Here is a 20712-nt window from a genome sequence, read left to right as displayed (position 1 = left end):
TGATCTCTGGAACATTTAAAATCCTATTTTAGCTATTTTGAAATACATAATACATTATTATTAACTGTGATCACTATGATGTGCTATAGTACATCAGAATGTACTCCTTCAGTCTAACTAAAACTTTGTACCCTTTGACCAATGCCTCCCCTTTCCCTGTCTACCCCACCAGCCTCTGATAACCATCATTCTACTCTCTACTTCTATGAGTTCAACTTCTTTAGATGAGATTGGATAACATTTTAAAATATTAATGACAACGTTAAACTAAAATCTAAGTGACTGTGTTAAAGCACTGCACTAGAGGTGGTCTTTATGTGAGAGGTGGAAGAGAAGCAGCAAGGAATGTGAAGGTATGTGATATGGTTTGACTGTGTCCCCACCCAAATCTCATCTTGAATTGTAGTTCCCATAATCCCCATGTGTCATGGGAGGGACCTGGTGGGAGGTAACTGAATCATGGGGGTGGTTATCCCCATGCTGCTGTTCATGAGATAGTGAGTTCTCACATGATCTGATGGTTTTATAAGCTTCTCCTTTTGCTCAGCTTCTCCCTTTGCTCAACTCTCATTCTTCTCTCTTCTGCTGCCTTGTGAAGAAGGATGTATTTGCTTCCCCTTCTGCCATGATTGTAAGTTTCCTGAGGCCTCCCTAGCTATGCTAAACTGTGAATCAATTAAACCGCTTTCCTTTATAAATTACCCAGTCTTAGGTCTCAGGTATCTCTTCATAGCAGCATGAGAATGGACTAATAGAGTTTGCTAAAGGTATTTTCTTGGTGGGGTGCAGGGGAGACAGATATGATACTATCGTAGTGGCTTCATATTGTGTCTACTTAGCTGAGGTGTAACTATGGTTCCCAGAATTCCTTTCCCTGTCTAGTTTCCATTTAGAGTTCGTGTTGTACACCAGTGCCAACAAAGGTCAGAATTTGGCCTTTGTTCCCGGTTCTTGGGAGAGAACCTCTATATTCTTGGAATTTCCCAAGTGATAGGAGTATCTTAATTACTCCTGGTGAGCCCTGATCATTTATGCTACAAAGGTGACCTCTACAGGGTCCCTAGATATTTCAAGATGAGGCCTGGCCATGCTAGAAAAGTCAACCACATGATTATAGGGTTGGGGCTTTATGCCATGTGATATCAGTCTGATATTGATTGGGATAGGAGGGGACCAGAGACTGAGTTCAATCACATGGCTAAGAATTCAATGATGCCTATGTAATGAAACTCCAGTAAAAACTCTGGCTATTAAAGTTTGGATAAAGTTCCAGGCTGATAATACACAGTGAACACAAAAGTTTTACCTTCAGGACCCGCCTGGGTCTCACTCTATGCATCTCCCCTTTTGGCTGGTTTTGATGTGTTTTCTTTTGCTATAATAAATTTGTAATCTTAAGTATAGCTTTTTCCAAAGTTCTGTGAGTCTTTCTAGCAAGTTATCAAACCCAAGAAAGTAGTGGAAACCCTGTGAGTCTTTCTAGCAAGTTATCAAACCCAAGAAAGTAGTGGAAACTCTTGAATTTGTAGCCAGTTGGCCAGAAGTGTGGGTGGCCTGGGAATCCCTTAGCATGTGGCTGATGTCTGAATTAAGGGCAGTCTCATAGAGGACTGAGCCCTTAGCCTGTGAAATTTGGCCTAACTCCAAGCAGTTAGTGTCAGAATTGCAATGCAGTTGACCACAAGCGAAATTTGCTTGAGATTTGGAAGTCATAGGGAAGTAGCAGCCATAATTTTTACCCTCTGGAAGATTGATGCAGGGTGCCAGGCACTATGGTACCTCATGCACATTGTTGCTGATCCCCTGGCTCACCTTGTTGGCTCACCTTGTTGGCATGTGGCAGCACCCAACCCACAGCTCCTCCAGCTGCTGCCACATGTCCTCAAACTTCTCTGTGTTCTGGGCCAAAGATATGTGCAGCCCTATGGCTAGAGGTGCCAGCTACTCCTGCAGACCTCAGGCCATCCAAGTCACATAAGGTGGAGTAATGCAAAACAGATGCAAGTTCCATTTTTTTCTGGAAGTTTTTGGTTGGTTCCTGCTTTTGTTCCTGTTCACTTCCTTCCCAACTGCGGGTCTGGCTGACCCATGGTGACTTCAGGCCCAGCACACCATGCAGGCCAACAGATTGCCCCACCAGCAATCCCACTTGCATAATGTTGAATCCCTAGAATCAGACTCTTATTCTAGATCACTCTTAGTTCTGCTTGTCTGATTTTTACCTTGACTGATACAACTGTTTCAGTCTATGCATTGATAGAAAATGATAAGTTTGTGATTGCTGAGAATGTAAGGGGAAATACCATGGAAATAAAAATAGTGCGATACCAGAGTTCTCAACCCTAACAGAATATTAGTCTTTAAAAAAATATTGATACCACTCTCTTCCTCTGAGATTTTGGGGTAAAGTTTAGGCACTATTTTTTTTTTGAAAGGTGGTTACAGTTTGCACTCAGAGTTATGAAATGCTGCAGTAGATGAAAGAAAAAGAACAAAGAAAGGTGATCAATATCATAAATATACACATACAAGAAAGCATAGCAGGAGTACATCAGAACATAAGAGACTCTCCTGAATTCAAATGGCAGAGAAGTACTAAAAATTAACCAATAGACAAAGACATATTAGGGAAATATTAAGTAAAATAAAGAAATGATGATAGTAATATAAAACAAAATAGAATTAAAAGTTAAAAGAATGAAAATAGGCCGAGGATATTTACACTGATAAAGTTTATAGTACATGATGAAGAAATGTTATTATTCTTTTTGCATCTAGCATAGCTTGTAGTTATACAAGGCAAAAACTGACAGAAATATTCAGAGAAAAATGAGAAAGTAAAATCATCTCTCTAAGAATTAAGAGATCAAGAAAAGAACAAATACAAATAATTTGAAAAATATAATTAACAAGCTTTATCTATCATATTAGAAGCTCTTTTAATGCCACATACCTGATTCATTCGATTGACTGATGTTCCTTATTCTTTCTATAACAAATGCCAATGCCCTTGATATACGAAGGCTAGAGGAGTAAGCCACTTTGTTATATTCACCCACTTTTTCTCTCGCCAGTCAAGTTATTCCAGATCTTCTAATGTCAGATCTTATTAATATAAGTTATTTTTAAATACTATGTAAACTAATAAAATATGAAGGTAAAAAATAGTAGTTCTTTCTAGAAAACTAGTTGCATACTTTGTAAAGATTCAATAAAGATGGATTGTTTTGATATTTGTTGCCAGATAAGTATGCATAAGACAACCATAAAATGATTTGAGTGAGAATCTTGGAAAACTTGAATACTCCACCAGTTTCTCTACATTTGCCTTGCACCATAAAGAAACCCAAGTTCGGAATCATAGGCAATGCAGTCTGGTGGTGATCTGTACAAGAAAGCAGATTGAACTCCAGTCAGCATACTCAAGATTTTTTTTAAAAGACTGAAGAAAGGTCCTGGCCCTGCATCAAAAGACTGACAACTGAATGTATATTTTTGTGTATTACATTAAAATAAAATGCACAGAAATTTTTTATTTTTTAAATGATCCCTCAGTCTGACTTTTGGGTTTACAGATCTTATCAGGTAAGAGAGCATTTTGTAAAGATAAAATTTTGACACAGAGAAAACAAATCGTTTTCAAACATCCGTGAAACCATTATAGAAGCTGGGAAAAGAAATCATGAAGCAAATACCATGCAACTAAAATGATGCCATGCCGGAGCCACACAGCGCATGACAGACTCAGCCAGGGAGGTTGGACGTGGGCCTAGACTGTCTTGGCATCTTCTGGAAAGGTGTGCTTGAGCAGCGGTTCAGCCTAGCTAACTCATTGCCAGGCAACGTAGAAAAATCCTGTTATCAACCAGTTAGCAATCTGGTTTGTCTCTTTATAAGTTTTTATCACATAGGTTACATTCTCTGTCTACAAAGCTATGAAATTAGAAATCACAACAGAAGAATAAAGAAAAGTCATTTAGAAATAAAGACTCTTCTGAATATCTAAAGTTAAAGGAGAAAAATCAAAACTAAAAATACAGACTATTAAAAATGAAGAAGAGTGAGTGCATTACAAATCCAAATCCATGGATTAACTTCAACTTCTGGCCAAGTTGGAGTAACAGGGATTAGATTTACCCTCCTGCCTGAAACACGCAATACAAAGGCAAAATACGTAAAACAAGACCACGGACATCAGGAACAAAGGACAGTGATCCCAGAGGAACAGAAAACAAATGAAGTGAGTCGCATGATTGCCTTCCGTGCTACCTTGAGGGAATGTTTAGGCTGCAGTGTGTGGGGTTGGGGGACAGGGCAGCCTGGCAAACTCACTGAGTTCGGGAGACACGATTGAGAGTCCAGCGAAACAAAGGCAGCTGGAATGGCCGGTACACAGCACTGAAAAGCGGTAAGTTGCACAGGAAGAGAACTCCCGGAAACCTGCAGGTTTTCTCCCATATTCATGAGAGAGCTGATCAGCATACAGGTTTAAAGAAACTACCTAAAGATGGAGAAAGGATTTCCCAAAAGAATTAGAGGGAATACTTCTCAGCACCCACATGTGACCAGAATCAGTGTCTGTTCCCACTAGCCAGAATGGGACACTTCATAACTCATGAGGCATCTACCTATTAGAGTATTCAAGAGACTTGCCTCACTAATGGGGTGAATCAACCCAAGACTAAATACTTGTCAAATGCAACCTAACAAACCTTAAAAGCAAGTCCTGAAGGGACACAATTGTTTATAAGTAACTTAACTGTGTCCCAGAACAAAACTCCTGATTATTTATAGAAATATAAATACCATAATAATTTTACTTTATTGGCAAAATTCAGCATGCCCAGCATACAATTAAAAGTATAAAGCATACAAAAAGCACAAAAATACATCTAGTAATGAGAAGAGTGGGACACCAACCCAGAACCAACAAAGATACTAGAATTAGCAGATGAGGACATTAAAAATTACTATAAAGTATATTTTAAATGTTCAAAATGTAGGTAGAGACAACAAAGATATTAAAAAAATCTATGATCTGGCAAATAACTTGAAATTTAAAAAAAGGAAAAAAGACAAAAGACATTAAAAAGATCCCCCCAAAAAGTTATGAGGAATACTACAATGTCTGAAATGAAGATTATATTGAAAATCGCTAATTAGACATTGCAAAAGAAAAGATTAGTAAAGTTGAAGTCATAGTATTAGAAACTATTCACAATGAACAAAAAAAGTAATTTTAGAAACTTTGTACTAGGCTGTTGGGCAAGATGGCTTATGCCCACAATCCCAGCTCTCTGGGAGGCTGAGGCAAGAGAATCACTTGAGGCCAGGAGTTAGTGACCAGCCAGGCAACAAATTTTTTTAGAAAAAACTAGCCAGGAATGATGATGCGTGCCTATAGTCCTAACCACTGGGGAGGCTGAGGCAGCAAGATCACATAAGCCCAGGTGTTTGAGGCTGCAGTGAGCTATGATTGTGCCACTGCACTTCAGCCTGGCAACAGAGGGAGATCCTGTCTTTAAGAAAAAGATACATAGGCCAATTGTGGTGGCTCACGCTTGTAATCCCAACACTGGGAGACTGAGATGGATCACATTGCTTGTGTGAGTCCAGGAGTTCAAAACCAGCCTGGGTGACATAGCAAGACCCCATCTCTACACTACAAAAAATAAAACATTAGCCAGGCAAGGTGGCACGTGCCTGTAGTCCCAGCTACTCGGGAGGCTGAGGTGGGAGGATCACTTGAGCCCAGGAGGTTGAAGCTGCAGTGAGCTGTGATCGCACCACTGTACTCAGCCTGGGTGACAGAGTGAGACCTTGTCTATAAATAAAAAAAATTTCAAAATATAAATAAAATAACATTTTATACTTAACAGAGAGCTAGCTATATGATGACATCACACGGCCTCATATAAATGCATTGGAGTTTCCAAAGGAGTGGAAAATTGGTATTAAAAAATTCAAATGTCTAAAATTTTTTTTCAAATCAGGTGAAAACTCCAAAGATTCATTCAGCTCAATGAACCCCAAGCACAAGAAACACGAAGAAAACTATGTCAAGGCACATAGTAATCAATTGCTCAAAACCAGTTAGAGAAAAATGACACATTATATACAAGATTTCCTTATGGAAAATAATCGAGAGAACAATGGACCAACTATTTTTATGAATTGAAAGAAAAGAACCTCATCAATTTAGAATTCTATACCTAGAATTTATTTAAATATATGTTTCAAAATATTCTTCAAAATGTATTTCAAAATGGTGAAAGAGACTAAAAGATTTCATCACCTGCAAAGCTGCCCTATGGGAAATACCACAAGAAGTCTTTCAAGCAGAATAATTATACCAGATAGATAAATGGATCTGCACAAAGGAATGAGGAGCTCCAGAAATGGTAACTATGCGGGTAAACAGTAAGATTTTTTTCCTATTTTTTCTTAATTATTATATATAATTTTCTTATTATTTAAGAATCTGCCTATTTTAACAAAAACAAGGTAGTGTGGGGCTTATAACATATATAAATGTAAAATATATGCCAAAATAGCACAGCCAGTCTCATCTGAGGACGAGAGGGAATGTAAAATATATTGTCAGGAACTAAAACTGCACTATAACCAGAGATACTGGGAGTTTTACAAAAATTGTAAGAAATACTATGTACAACTCTATAGTAGTATATTCAGAAAAAGGGAATGGTTGATTTTCTTGAAAAGTATAAATTATCCAAATTGTTTCCTGAGAAAGTAGCAAACCTGAAAAGATGATAACTGTAAAGGAAATTGATAAAGGAATCAAAGAGCTATTTCTAAAGCAAACTCAGATAGTTGTATAAATGAGCTCAACAAATCTTGAAGAAACAGCTAATTCTTTTATTATTCAAATTTTTGGGGGGCATAGAAAATGATAAGCTTGGCAATTTATTTTATAAGGCTAGCAGAACCACACTCCTAAACCAAACTAAGAGTTTACAATTAAAAAACAAAAGCAGGCTGGGTGTCAGTGGCTCATGCCTGTAATCCCAACACTTTGGGAGGCCAAGTCGGGCAGATCACCTGAGGTTCGGAGTTCAAGACCAGCCTGGCCAACATGGGGAAAACCCATCTCTATTACAAATAGAAAAATTAGCCAGGCGTGGTGGTGGGTGCCTGTAATTCCAGCTACTCGGGAGGCTGAGGTGGGAGAATCGCCGGAACCCAGGAGGCGCAGGTTGCAGTGCGCTGAGATTGCGCCACTCCACTCAAGCCTAGGTGACAGAGCAAGGCTCTGCTGTAAATAAAATAAAAACAAAATCACACATTATTCATGAATACAGATCCAAGACTTTTTGAAGTTTGACAAAATGAACAAATAGAATTCTAGAATGCATGTACTGTGACATGTAATTCTCAGGATGCCATGTTTTAGGTTTAGAGAGGCTATTCAAAGTTTTATGTGTTGAATCCTCCTTTTCCGTATTCAATTAACAGAGCTTCTTTCTTTCATCAAAAAGTTTCAATGTTAAATATATGGCAGGCACTGGATCCTGGGAATGCAGTGATGAATAAGATAAGGTCTGTCTTCATGGAGCTGTCTATGGAGACAGACAAGTAAAAAGAAAAATATAATACAGTCTAAAGGCTATGGTAAGAGATAAAGATATTTGGGGAATACATAACTTGGCACTGAATCTGGATTTCAGAGCTCTGGAAAGCCTTTCTAAAGGAAGTAGTGCATAGATTGAGCAGCGAAGGACAGTTACTATGAGAACTAAAGCGGTGAAGTCATCAGAAGAAACCGAAGTAGCAGATGCCAAATAGGGGTCATATTAAGTTGAGTATTTTGTACTTAAGTCAGAGGCCACTGACGCTTTAATTCAGGCGAGTGACAGATTTACATCTTCAGTTCTTAAGAGTGTGGAATGAATTTGAGGAAAAAACACTGGAAGCAGGAAAACATTAGGGTGTTCTGGGAATAATCCTCGAGAAAATTGCCTACTCTAAGATGGTAGCAGTGGGTATGGGGAAAGTGGGCACACACAACATAATCAGAAAGTGGCAGAAAAATTTTATTTTAGATGGGGAAAGGTAGAAAACACTAGGTTAAGTATAAAGGGATTTCTTTACTATAGTACTTGTCAGAAATTTTACAGTGCTGTTTTTGAGTAAAAGTAAGTCACACAATAACACAAAATGGCTTCCACACTTTTGATTTTTTGTTTTCTTTTTTTTAGAACACCTTTTGAGACTAGCGTTCCATGGGAAACACTCTGGGAGAAACTGTTCTCCCACAAAAATAGTCTCTTCTTCCTTTCTGTTCTTGCAGCTCTTGATATAGATGGAGCATCCGAAATCTGAAATCTGAAATGCTCCGAAATATGAACGTTTTTGAGTGCCAACACAGATGTGACACTCAAGGCAAATGCTCACAGGAGCACTCTGGATTTTCAGACTTGGGATGCTCAACCGACAAACATTAAAGCAAATATTCCGGAACCCAAAACACTTCCCAAGCATTTTGGATAAGGGATGCTCAACCTGTACTTAGGAGTTGTCTCACCAGCTATATTCAATTTTTTAAGGCTGTCTTGTCCTGTCCCTTTACGCAATACATGTATTTAGTTTGGTTACTTTCAGCTCACTGAAAGTGAAGTGAAAAAGAAGATTCACTGCAACTTCACAAGCTTCCCTCAAAATGCCATTGAAAAAGATTATTCTGAGTTAGGGTCATCGGTTAACCAATATGAAAGGATCTGACCCACAGATAAAGTTGTATTAGGCCGAGCACAGTGGCTCACGCCTGTAATTCCAGCACTTCGGGAGGCCGAGGTAGGTGGATCACTTGAGGTCAGGAGTTTGAGACCAGCCTGGCCAATATGGCGAAACCCCACCTGTACTAAAAATACAAAAACTAGCCGGGCGTGGTGGTGGGTGCCTGTAATCCCAGCTACTCAGGAGGCTGAGGCAGGAGAATCACTTGAACCTGGGAAGTGGAGGTTGCAGTGAGCTGAGATCCTGCCATTGCACTCTAGCCTGGGTGTCGTAGCAAGACTGCCTCAAACAAACAAAAACAAACATGCAGTATTAACCTTTGTTAACATCTACAAACCTACTAAGTTTTCATACAGATAAGATACTCAAAAATAATAATCTCATTGGAAACAAATTCTGTGAAATTGCTTAAGCAAACAAATTGTTTATCTTAATTCTATACTGAGTAGTTGAATAGCTCCATTTACTTAGATACAGAAAAACTGAATTCATTTATAAACAGGAAATCTAAGTGTACTTTAACTCCTAGAGACCACTGAGGGTAACTAAAGTACTCTAAACTATAATTGAGGGGTCACTGAAAATCTGATTCTGAAACATCATGCTCTGTATGTACAAAAGATGTATTTTAGGATGCTCAAAATTAAAGAACTGACATTCTAAACAGCAGGCAATCAGTGAATAAAAGTATGTTGGTAATTCTTTGTATACAATGTCTCTGAAGTCAGTGACATAAAAAAAAATAACACACACCCTTCCTTTTATATTTTCAGTATATTAAAAAGGAACAGTACAAATGCTGTGGTATTAAAAAGGATCCTTATTTTTCAAAGAATGAACTTTTATAAACAATTCTGTAATGAAATTAAAACAGTATCTTAATACATTGTTTTTGTTAAACAAGATTTTAAATTTTTAAAATTAGAAAACGTTGAGATTAAACTCTTTCAAAGGTTCAAACAAAAAAACAACCTGTACAATCTCCATTAATGTGTCTTTGTACACATCCTGGGCACTTTGAAAATGTTAAAGTTTTTAACGTTTGACTGACAGAGGCAGCACTTAAAGGCTCCATGAATCTTTCTTCCGAAAAAGTATGCTTTCAGTAAAACATTTTACCACTTTATCTAACTATGCACTGACACTTTTGTTCTTCCTGAAAAGGGGATTTATCCTAACATTGTATTTTTAAGGTAAAAATATACATGTAGAGATATTTTAACTTCCTGAGTGACTTATACCTCAAATGTGATTTAATGAACAATTTCTAAATTTTAGAGTGAAACAATATGTGTAGGTCTACACATGTATCTTCAACTAGGGTAAAGCTCAAGAGCATGTCACAGAATTTATACCTAAATTATCTAAGAAGTTAAGCAATGACTTTATCCCCAAACTTTACCAATAAGTCTTCTCAAATAGAATGTTAGTAAAATGAATCACTGAAAAGTTATATTTTTGAATTAACAAAATACCAGTAGCCATTTTAGACTGTCAACTTGGACATTTTCTTGATTCACTAGCAAGAAATTTCTTGCAATACAAAAAGATAACAAATAATTAAAATATCTGCTTTATCATATAACTTCACTCCCTCCTAAAGTGTCTAAAATGATTAGGAATTGTAGCACTTTCTTTTGCATAAAACCCTTTCCTCTTCATAAAACCCTGAGGTGAAAGGTTATTAATGTAATAAAACCACAATTCATTGTGTATTAAATTGTAGCTTTAAAAAAATGTATAAAGAAATGTGACAACTTGTAAAGCCGCTCTGTACAGTTTTTCAACAAAATATTTCCATATCAACTTAGTCGAAGGGCCTAAAATGACCCTATAAAAACAATGTCCTTTTGACACGTTAGTGTCGAGATGAACGCCATTTTCCATCTCTACTACTGTCTCTTCTGTTTTCATAATCATGGCTCCAGCCATCATGATTCCTATCTTCATAGAAGAAATCATCTCTGTTTCCTCTGTAATGATGGTCAGAACCATGATCAGTGTAACGCTGTTCCCGGCTATAATGTCTATCTGCTAGGTAGGGATGAGAATTCATTCTGACTTTACGCTGTGATGATGGTGTATCTTGGCGCCACTGAGAACTTGAAGACTGGTTAAAACTATGACTGTGTGATTGAACTGATGGTGAAAATCCTGACTGATCCAGAGGTGGAGAACCAAATTTTCCACCATACGACATTTGTCTCAAAGTACTGTTCATCTGAGGAAGAGGAAAAGCAGAAATATTAATACTTCTAGATACCAAAGCCAATACGTATTTGGTCAGTTAATGGATAATGAAAGAAAATAAAGTCACTCTTGCCTAGAGGGATCCTAAATTGAACACAACTAAAGTAGTACAATAGCCTCAATCATTCCAATTTATACCTACGAAATATATATACATACATAATACTCTTTGTCCTCAAGAATGCAACTCAGAATAAGTCACACAAAATGACTATAATGCAAAAATCACTGTGTAAAAAACATAAAGAATCAGGAGGTCAGTATCATTAGGAAAGGTTTCATGAAGGTGGCATATGATCTGGGTATTAAAACAATGGATGGAATATTTGAAGAAAATATTTTAAGGGGGAGATATGCCAAGAAAAGGAAATTGCGCAAACAAAAATAAGAGGGAAACACAGAACAGGTTCACAGAATACCAAGTAATTCTGGTTGAGACAGGTTACGGATCGTAATAAGTAGTAAACAATGAAAGGTAAGGCTACAGGGTTTACTGGAATCAGACAGTAAGAATCGCTAATAATTGGGCTAGAGGAATCTGACTTTATCTTACAAACAAGGGAAAGTCAATGTGCAAGAAGATAAACAAAACAGAATTTTAATATTAATTCTGAAATGGTGTACAAGATGAACTAGGGAGGGGGAAATGGGGGCATAATTGACTAGACCGGTGGTTCCCAAATTCTGCCTGTGGAAAATATTAGTATATGATCATTTTTATTTTAATAGTCTACAGTAAAATTAGAAAAATAGACAATATGTACATAAAAGGTAACATCCTCTATACTGGTCTCTCAAATTGATTTTCACGTCTATATTTCATTTTGCAGACCTGTGAAATACAAAAGTCTGGGGACTACAAGCCAAGATCATGATTTGGGTACCAAATAGTTACCAACAGCTTCCTACCTGAACAAGTGATGACAAAGATGAAACAGTAGAAGATAGCTAAGATTTTAAGCCTAGTCTCATGATGATGTTACCACCAGCAGAAAAAAAGGTTAAGTTTAAAATGGAACTGGTCTAGAAGACCCAAGTTTATGATAAGTCACTCAGGATAGGGTACAAGAGCATCAGACAATGAGTAAATGATGGTTGAAAAGAAAAACAAATGTAAAAGCAGTTTGACTTCTATTTATCTTCAGTCTCTTAAGTGTATATTTCAGCCCAGTGAAAACTAAAATGAGTGCTCAATCTACAAAGATCATGCTAGTCTAACAAAAATTTGAGAAAAAATTTTTCTTGAGGACTAAAGGAATAAAACCTCCAACTTAACAGAGTTAATTAAAAATCAGTTATTTGGTACAATATGAACATTTTAACTAAGGATGAATTTTTTTTGGCAACTCAAGTTGAAAAATAGTCAACCTACCACTGCTTGTCTCTGAAAATTTTCTGGAGAAGAGAAAGATCTCTGAATTATCTGAGCTGATGAAGTCATGTTATCCATAGTCCTTTCGTACCTGCTAAAAAGAAAACCAACATATAACCATTCATTCACTAAATACTTACTAAATGACAACCATGAGCAAAACACATTTCTCAAAGGTTGGCATGAATAACACAGACAAGGTATCTGCTCCCATGCAGCCAGAATAAGAATACAGACAACAGGATATTTTCTCATGATTGTAAGTGATAAAATGTCTGATTAAAGATCAAGTAGAAGTGAAACAGATAGGAGGTTCCCCTATCTTTTAGCTGGTGAGGGACTGCCTTTCTAAAAAGGTGACATTTGTAGTTAGAACTGAACACCAAGGTTACCAAGAGGCAAAAACTTCCCAGCTGAAGGACTAGTGCAGGGGTGAGCAAGTATAGACAGTGGGTCAAGCTGCCAAATTCAGTTTTCCCTAAACAAAGTGTTATTGGAACAAAGCCACACCATTGTTTTTGTATTATCTATGGCTACTTAAGTGCTACAATGGCAGAGACAGAAACAGTATCTTCTGCAAAGTCTAAAATATTAACTATACGGCCTTTTCTAGAAATAATTTGTCAGTCCCTGAGCTAATGCAAAGACCTAGACTGAAAACTAAAATGAAAAGAATTTTATTGACTGGGTATGTGGAATGAGGGAAGAAATAAAGGATCAAATCTAGACTTTTGGCTTGAGCAATTAGGTAGACATTTCCTGAGGCAGAAGAGAGAGAGGTTTTGGGAGGTAAGGAATTAAGAGTTCTGTAACATACACAGGATATTACTTTTGAGGATTTATACCTTATTCCTTATTTATTAAAGGGATAACTTGCTCTACAGAAAAGCTCACTTTAAAAATGTTTTAAATTATTTTAAAATGTCTTTAGAATCCTATAACCAATTGGCTAGTCTTACAGTTTGGATCTTTTAATTTTAGCCTTTCTCAAATCAGATTATATATTATCTGTATGCTAAGGGAGGAATACAATTTATAGTATAGAAATTATAAACTCTCTAGCCTTTGATTAAAACCAAAGTATTTACTTGTACTTTTTTTTTTTTCCCCAAAGAAATTCTTTAAATAGAGAGAGTGCCTTGCTATGTTGCCTAGGCTGGTCCCAAACTCAAGGCCTCAAGTGGTTCTCCCACCACAGCCTTCCAAGTAGCCGGGACTATAGGAATGGGTCACTGCACCTGTTTTTTCCTCCTCACGAAATTCTAAGAGGGAAAACTTTATTTTCCTCTACCTAGGTTGCCTTTGAAGACTCCATTAAAGTGGCTGGAAGTGCTTTAAATTCCAACTTTACTAAGAAATGTTTAAACACTATTAATTAATTTCAGCTAACAAGAAAGAACACCGGGAGGGTAATTTTTTGCACTATTGCTTGCTCACTATCCACCTTCCAGTATCTCTTCATATCCATCCACTTCTCTCCAGCTCATGACACTACCTTAATCTAAACTATCAACCTCATCCATCAATAGCTTCCAACATCAATACTTTGCTACCAAAAGCTTCCTCACTGCTCTATTTTCACTCTTGTCCCCTCCAATCCATTCTCCCATTGCAACCAAACAACTCTTAAAATATAAACTTGTTCCTACCAGTACCTTACCTAAAACATTTCACTGCCTTCCTACTCGATTTTAGGGTAAATCTCAAAATCCTGATTATAGTTTACAAGACCCTCTCCAGCGTATCTACCAAAATCCCCTACTGCTCTCCATTTTCATTCATTAGGATCTAGGTACACTGGCTTCTTTCAGTTCCACATTCATCTATATCATCTCCTTCTCCTAAAATTTTCTCAAAGCCCTTTCTACTCTTTCTTTACAGAACTTATTACAGTAATTGAACAGGTATTCACAAAAATATATATATGTGTCTTCATTTAGACTTTAAGCTCCCCTAGATAATATATCATAGTGGCTGGGCTCAATCACACTACACTGCCTGGGTTTGAATCCCAGCCCACTGAATCTGAGCAAGTTAACCTCCATCTTTCATTTCCCTTTATATATAAGGTAGAGATAAAAATAATATCTACCCTCATAAAACTGCTGTGAGGAATAAATGAAATCATACATGTAAAAGATTTGGTGAAGAACCTGAGATATGGCAGGTATTTATTAAATCTTCCTTAAATGACTGTTAAATAGCTCTATGGATACACCCGGAAAAACTGTCCCTGGTAAAATATTAACCTCCCCAAAGCAAATAAAATTATTTAAGTAAATATGATACTTTCTAATACTCAGTACCTGAAAGGATTTTACAAATCATTTAATTCAACTTCTTTTCCTTACACATGGGAAGATAGGACTAAAGAAAGGAGACTAGCTCAAGATTACACAATTGATAGATGCAGACCTAGAATCCAATTCTAGGAATTCTTAGTCTAATACTCTGCTGACTAATTGGTATTTTTAACTATAAGTAACAACCAATTAATGATTGTAAAATAAATTAATGTTTTTAAATGAAATAGTAAGTAATGCAAGTAGTGAGGGTAAATAATGTTTTGAGAAATTTTGTTTCAAGTGTATACATGTACTGTATACGTATGTGGGGATGGTTATGTCGCTCATGTGTTTTGAGGCTATTCCCTATAAGAAATCCTGATAAGTGATCTTAACAATAAGTGAGAAATATTACCTGCTAGGAGACGTGGAGGTAGGGCTTGAATTTCCAACATGATGCTGGGGATATGACAAACTGACATCTTGCGAGGCATGACTACTTCCTAAAGTGAAATAATTTGAAAAATTATTCTTGATAGAAAATCTAATTTGAAATTTTGTCTTCCCCACCTGAAATCACTCCAAAAAGGTAAACACAATCTAAAAGAGAAAAATCTCAAACTGCTGGCCCAGCGCGGTGGCTCACACCTGTAATCCCAGCACTTTGGGAGGCTGAGGTGGGCAGATTTCTTGAGGCCAGGAGTTCGAGACCAGCCTGACCAACATGGTGAAACCCCATCTCTACTAAAAATACAAAGAATTAGCCAGGCGTGGTGGCGTGCACCTGTAATCCCAGCTACTCAGGAGGCTAAGGCAGGAGAATCGCTTGAACCTGGGAGGTGGAGGTTGCAGTGAGCTGAGATTGTGCCACTGTACTCCAGCCGAGGGTAAGACTCCCACTCAAAAAAAAATCTTGAACTGCTGTAGACTGCTTTACGGCTTCATCAGAGTGAAAATTATAAGTGTATAATATCAGATAAGCAAAACAAAGCATTCCATAAATATCCAATCTGACCACAATTTTCTGATCTCCACCCTAAATTGTAAGACTGGATACATGGACAGTTTCATCCTCACATGATCAAGAATCAAAATATATGCAAGTAATTACCAAGCAGCCAGGAGAAGCATTTTCAGAAAACAAACCTAGCTCTTTTCAGAGCACCCAAGCCCAACTCTCTTAGTGATACAGTTTATGTTCTTTTCACTAACCCAAAATGAAACTTTAAGCTCAGTTTTAAAATTATAATTTCAAAATCCATGTGTCAATGTTACCTGTTTTCAAGATAAAGTTTGCTAATCACAATGCTTAAGAAAGCAGTTTCATCTACAAATAAGAGGTTCTTTAAAACTGAATAATAAATTTAAAAACAGCAGGAAACAATGCCCCCTAACCTCAATGGACATTTACCTGATCTAAATTGAATTTTGATAGGCCTTCCGTAAAGTTTGATTCCATTAAGTAGATTCATTGCATAAGGAACAGATACTTCATGTTTGAAATTCACAAACGCAAACTGCTTTGGTTTACCATCCTTATCTTTTGGAATTTTCACCTTTATTACTGGCCCAGCCTACAAACAAAAAGGTGTTTAGAATTTAAATAAAGCAACTAAAGGAAAACACTCAAATTTCACAAATACGAGACGTCAAAGTTTATAAACAACAGAAATGTAATCAGAAACTTCTTTTAAAAATGATGCACGGATTTCCATTTTGGCTACAGTAAACATCCTAGTTATGATCGAACATTAGATTTATTTGGGGAAGGGGGCCATTAAGAAACTGGAAACACAATCACTTTCGCAGTTCACAGCACTGTATGGCCTCTTAGCATAGTGAACAATCGCCATTATTTTGCCACTCCATGAAAATGAACATTTATCAAGAACAAGAGAATGATTTTCTTGAACCAAAAACTGACTTTTGTATTGATTAATCAAACAATACCAGTTATTAGGGGATAGGGATGGGGGGAATGGGATACTCAGAATTTTCCACACATTTTAATATAGCAACACTAAAATACTGTTTTTCTACGGAGTACTTAACGATTTTATTTTACATATTTTAATAATGTTGCAATTTGATAAGCAAACTTTAAGGGAAAACTGACACAAATAAATTAAAATATTAAGTTCACCAAAGACAAATTATCCTAAGTGGAAAATGAGAACAGGGGGGATAAGAAAAAGCACTGCTCAACGAAGACCCTACACACACACTATGTTCCCAAGGATGCCTGGATCTCCAATTACCCCAAACTTGACCGATGATCCCTCCACCACCTTTAGTCGTCACTTTTGGCCTAAACGAACCAAGATCTTCCAGAAAAGCGACACCCGGCGAGCGTTTCGCAACCCAGACGCGCCCTTCACCCCCAAACAGCCACCAGTCGGGTCCCCTGACGGCCACGAAAAGAAAAAGGGGTGGTCGCTGGGCCAGGCCCTAGGCGAGACGGAAAACGAAAGGCAAAAGAGCCGAACTCATCTGCTTACCTGGTGGAAAAGCTCGAAAAGGAGCTCCTCGGTCACTTTCGTTTCAAGGTTGCCCACAAAGAGAGTCCGATCCGCTTCCGCCGCCGCCGCCCCCATCTCAGCGTCGCCCCCTCCCTAACCTGGCCAAAAGGTCGTGGCCGACGCACCCACTGCGCATTCACGGAAGCCCCACGTCCTCACGCTCCCTGGCGTCACCAACGCAAACGTCCGTTGCGCTTGCTCTCAGCGGGCGTCGACTTGTGCGGACGGAGTGCGCATGCTCGCCAGGATAGCGCTCGATAAAGGCAGGGCGGTGTCTGGCTTTTCCGCAGGCTCTGTTATGGCTTCCGGTGTGGTTAGTCACCCGGTCCGAGACAGGCTGAACTGATCTGGGGAGCCGCGAAGGGCCTGCCTTGACCGAGGGACGTAACGCAAATACTGCGGGTGGTGTTTGAAGATGGCCCTGAACAATGTGTCCCTGTCCGCCGGTGATCAGAGGAGCAGGGTGGCCCACGGCTCTTCCCACAGCGACCTCAGACCGCGGGCGTCAGCGTTGGCAATGGTCTCTGGAGACGGCTTCCTCGTTTCCAGACCTGAAGCGATTCATCTAGGACCTCGGCAGGCTTTGCGACCAAGCGTTCGTGCCGAGAGCCGTCGAGTGAATGGTGGCGGCCGCAGCCCAACCCGCTTTATAAACGGAAGGGAACCGGATGGCCGGGGCCGGAGCCGCCAGGCCAGATTCTCACCTTACCCTGGCGTTGAACCCGACCTCCTAAGAAGTGTGCTGCAACAGCGTTTGATTGCATTAGGAGGTGTCATCGCGGCTCGAATTTCAGTTTAAACGACCGCCTTTCCTCCTTTCCTCTGGCCCTCACTTACCTTGTGAAGAGGCCTTTTTAAAATCCTTTCTTGGTGTAGCAGCAATCTTGTTGTCTTATTTTTAGATGAATGTATTTTCATTTAATACGTGGGAGTTATATGAATATATCCTAGCACTAACGGAAGTGTAACAGTTAATTGATTTAGGTGGTTTTATGCAGCCAGAATGATTGGATCAGGAAAGGGGTGGAAGGGATATTCTTAGGTCGTCACAAAGCTGAGCTGATGGGATCATCCTCCCCAGAGGTCAACAATCCATTCGTTAACTCAGACACTTTACCTTTACTTCTGTTGGCGAAAAAGTACTCCTTTTTATTACAGTGATTTATCCTTCCATCTTTTCCGTGACATTTACCATCTTCCATCTCTCCTTTCACTTTTTTCAGATGTGTCTACAAACAAACAACAATCTCAGTCGCACTAAAAATAAGAACAAAACCTAAACCTTACTGTTCTTTCCAATTATTAACTCAGTTTACATTCCTTTCTTTGGCAAAGGTTGCAAATTTTTACTTTATATTTGTAATTTTACTATTTGCATTCAGTCCCAGCGCCTTAATCTGAATCTGCTGTCCTAAAGTACACTGGTGAAAACATTAGTTGTACAATCTCCAATCAGAAAACTGTTCATCTCACTGTAGTGCCCTCCTTGAAATTTGTGTTTACTCATTAAACTGACAATATTTGGGGATCCCTGTAGTAAACACTGTGTATGAACTTTACACAGTCTGGCCATCAAGAAAGATCACGGAGTATATTCTAGATGGGGAGGCTACTAAGTGAATAGGAATCACCACACTGGGCTGTGTAAAGATAAGTACTGGTTGCAGTGGCTTTTTTTTTTTTTTTTCCTTCATAATACTGCACTGTCCTGGTTCTTCTCTTACCTGGCTGATCACTCCTTAAATTTGCTGATATTTTTGTTCTCTTAAGCATACATTTTAAAGGGTGGTATTGTGAGAAAGTTACTGGGTTTTGTAAGTGCCAGCTCTTCATATAAGCAGGTAGACTAGCTTTTTCCCAGCAGACGCTTGTCTGTTTAGACTTCCTTAAAATAATTATGTTCGAATAAAGCAAAATCTCCATACACCACATAGTATTGAATTGTTAGAACTACATGTTAAGAATGTTGAGTCAACAAGATAGCTTCCATAAGAGGGTGAATTAATGTAGTGAGAATTCTAGAAAGCAGATCATAGGAAGAATGATTAAAAGAATAGTAATATCTACCTTTTATTGAGTGCTATGTGCAAGTCAGTGTGCTAGGACTTTTATTGTTTATAGAGATATTTATTGAGAACTTACTCTGTACCTGCTACTGCCTGCAGTAAGCACTTAGAATAAAGTGGTAAACATGATAAAGTATCTGTTCCTAAGGAACTTTGTATGTTATTTGATTCTCACAGCAGCCCATAAGGGAGTACTTTACTTTCATTTTGTTGCTGAAAAACAGTCTGAAGGTGATAAAATAAACTTTCCAAGGTCATATAGCTAGTAAATGATAGAGCCCTGCAGCCTTTCAAATGAGGTTCCTCATCTGAATGCAGAAAAAAATGACTTGAGTAACTATTTTCTTAACTTTCCCAAGGATAATACATAACTAATATTTTTTTCAGATAACTAAAAAGAAGTTAGTTTGTAATATACAATGGATGCCTTAACCTGAGCATTACAAAAACCCGTGGTTGAGAAAGGAATTCCAAACTATAAACAGAGTTTTAGGCTGGGGAAGAAGAATAAAATTAAAGCTGAAGATAAAGAAGACTTTCTTAAAACTTAGAGATGCCTAGTAGTGAAAAATACCACCTCAAAAGGTAATGAATTAGCTGCCAGAAAGTTCAGATAGAGGCTGAATCTCGTGAAGGGTTTTGTCAAAGGAATTCTCATAGTGTGAAATATGGCTAGATGGCTTCTTCATTTTTCCCCATTTAGTATATAATCCTATGCTTTAAAAAATAAACTCGGTTAAAGTTGGAAATGGGGAATCGGCAGATGAGAAGAGAAAAATTAGGTATGACACATCGGGTGACAATATCAGCAAATAAGGGCACCTGGGAGTGGAAGAGGGTGCCATCAATTATGCTGAAATGACAGGCAGACCAGTTGGCTCATAATTATCACCTACAAAATGATTCGGCACTAAATATGCCTTGAAAGCATATTTTTTAGCTTATGAGGGAAAAGAGGATGAGATTTGTCAAATGAAAGAACACAAGTCACAAAAGTACACAAAAGTGCTCAAGAACAAGGGAGGACCAAGTGGGAGTGTGACTTCATTTCTGTTTGTTCTGGAATGGGGTCATCAAGAATAGGGCTTTGGTTGAATAATAGTGTATGTGCAGTAAAAAAGAAAATGGTGTGGTTTGTGTTTTGTTTGGCAAGAGGAGAACCTTGTTCACATAAATGCTCCATTATTTTAAATCGGAGTCAATGGATATCTACATTCTTGTTCTTAACATGTGCAGTAGCATTCAAGTTACATTGTGACCCTCGAGTCACAACAAAGACTGTATTGTAGAAGCACAAACCAACATAAACCCCTTTTTAATTAAATTATCTAAAGCAGAGCCAACTAAGTTTCCCAAGAGCAGACCTTATTATTAAACATCCATATATTAGTGCACAAAATGAATTTTTATATAATATCAATGATTAAACATAGCATGTTGTCATTCTAAAATAGATGAGTTCT

General features: G+C 38.0%; 3 protein-coding genes across 4 annotated transcripts in view; 1 reads left to right on the top strand and 2 right to left on the bottom strand.

Annotated features, from left to right (window-relative positions):
• The window catches only part of REXO2 (RNA exonuclease 2), a 1032599-nt gene that overhangs the window by 31947 nt on the left and 979940 nt on the right, over positions 1 to 20712 (bottom strand). The gene's annotated exons all lie outside the window — the stretch shown is intronic.
• RBM7 (RNA binding motif protein 7) lies at positions 9512 to 17384 on the bottom strand. Of its 2 annotated transcripts, none has more exons than XM_050758093.1 (5): positions 17163 to 17384; positions 16076 to 16238; positions 15080 to 15167; positions 12380 to 12470; positions 9512 to 10978 (listed from the first exon to the last, which is right to left on the bottom strand). In XM_050758093.1, the coding sequence occupies exons 1-5, from the start codon at positions 17256 to 17258 to the stop codon at positions 10616 to 10618; spliced, it is 801 nt and encodes a 266-aa protein (XP_050614050.1). In that variant the 5' UTR covers positions 17259 to 17384; the 3' UTR covers positions 9512 to 10615. The 2 variants fall into 2 exon arrangements, with proteins under 2 accessions (XP_050614050.1, XP_050614049.1); XM_050758092.1 differs by having other exon boundaries at positions 12380 to 12473; positions 17163 to 17383.
• C14H11orf71 (chromosome 14 C11orf71 homolog) lies at positions 17327 to 19382 on the top strand. The gene has a single exon (XM_050758097.1). The coding sequence runs from the start codon at positions 17599 to 17601 to the stop codon at positions 17980 to 17982; it is 384 nt and encodes a 127-aa protein (XP_050614054.1). The 5' UTR covers positions 17327 to 17598; the 3' UTR covers positions 17983 to 19382.

The sequence above is a fragment of the Macaca thibetana genome, chromosome 14, assembly GCF_024542745.1.
Source record: "Macaca thibetana thibetana isolate TM-01 chromosome 14, ASM2454274v1, whole genome shotgun sequence".
NCBI lineage: Eukaryota > Metazoa > Chordata > Mammalia > Primates > Cercopithecidae > Macaca > Macaca thibetana.
The sequence above is the reverse complement of the archived record's forward strand: the minus strand, read 5'-3'. Positions and strand labels throughout refer to the sequence as shown.

What these genes read in the sequence shown, in the direction of transcription:
- RBM7 (XM_050758092.1), bottom strand. Translation starts at nt 17,258, where the DNA reads ATGGGGGCGGCGGCGGCGGAAGCGGATCGGACTCTCTTTGTGGGCAAC. An exon ending in ACCTCCACGTCTCCTAGCAG is followed by an intron (nt 12,474 to 15,079) that starts GTAATATTTCTC and finishes TTTTCTTTTTAG; the next exon opens with CAGGTACGAAAGGACTATGG. An exon ending in ATTTTCAGAGACAAGCAGTG is followed by an intron (nt 10,979 to 12,379) that starts GTAGGTTGACTA and finishes CCTCTTCCTCAG; the next exon opens with ATGAACAGTACTTTGAGACA.
- C14H11orf71 (XM_050758097.1), top strand. Translation starts at nt 17,599, where the DNA reads ATGGCCCTGAACAATGTGTCCCTGTCCGCCGGTGATCAGAGGAGCAGG.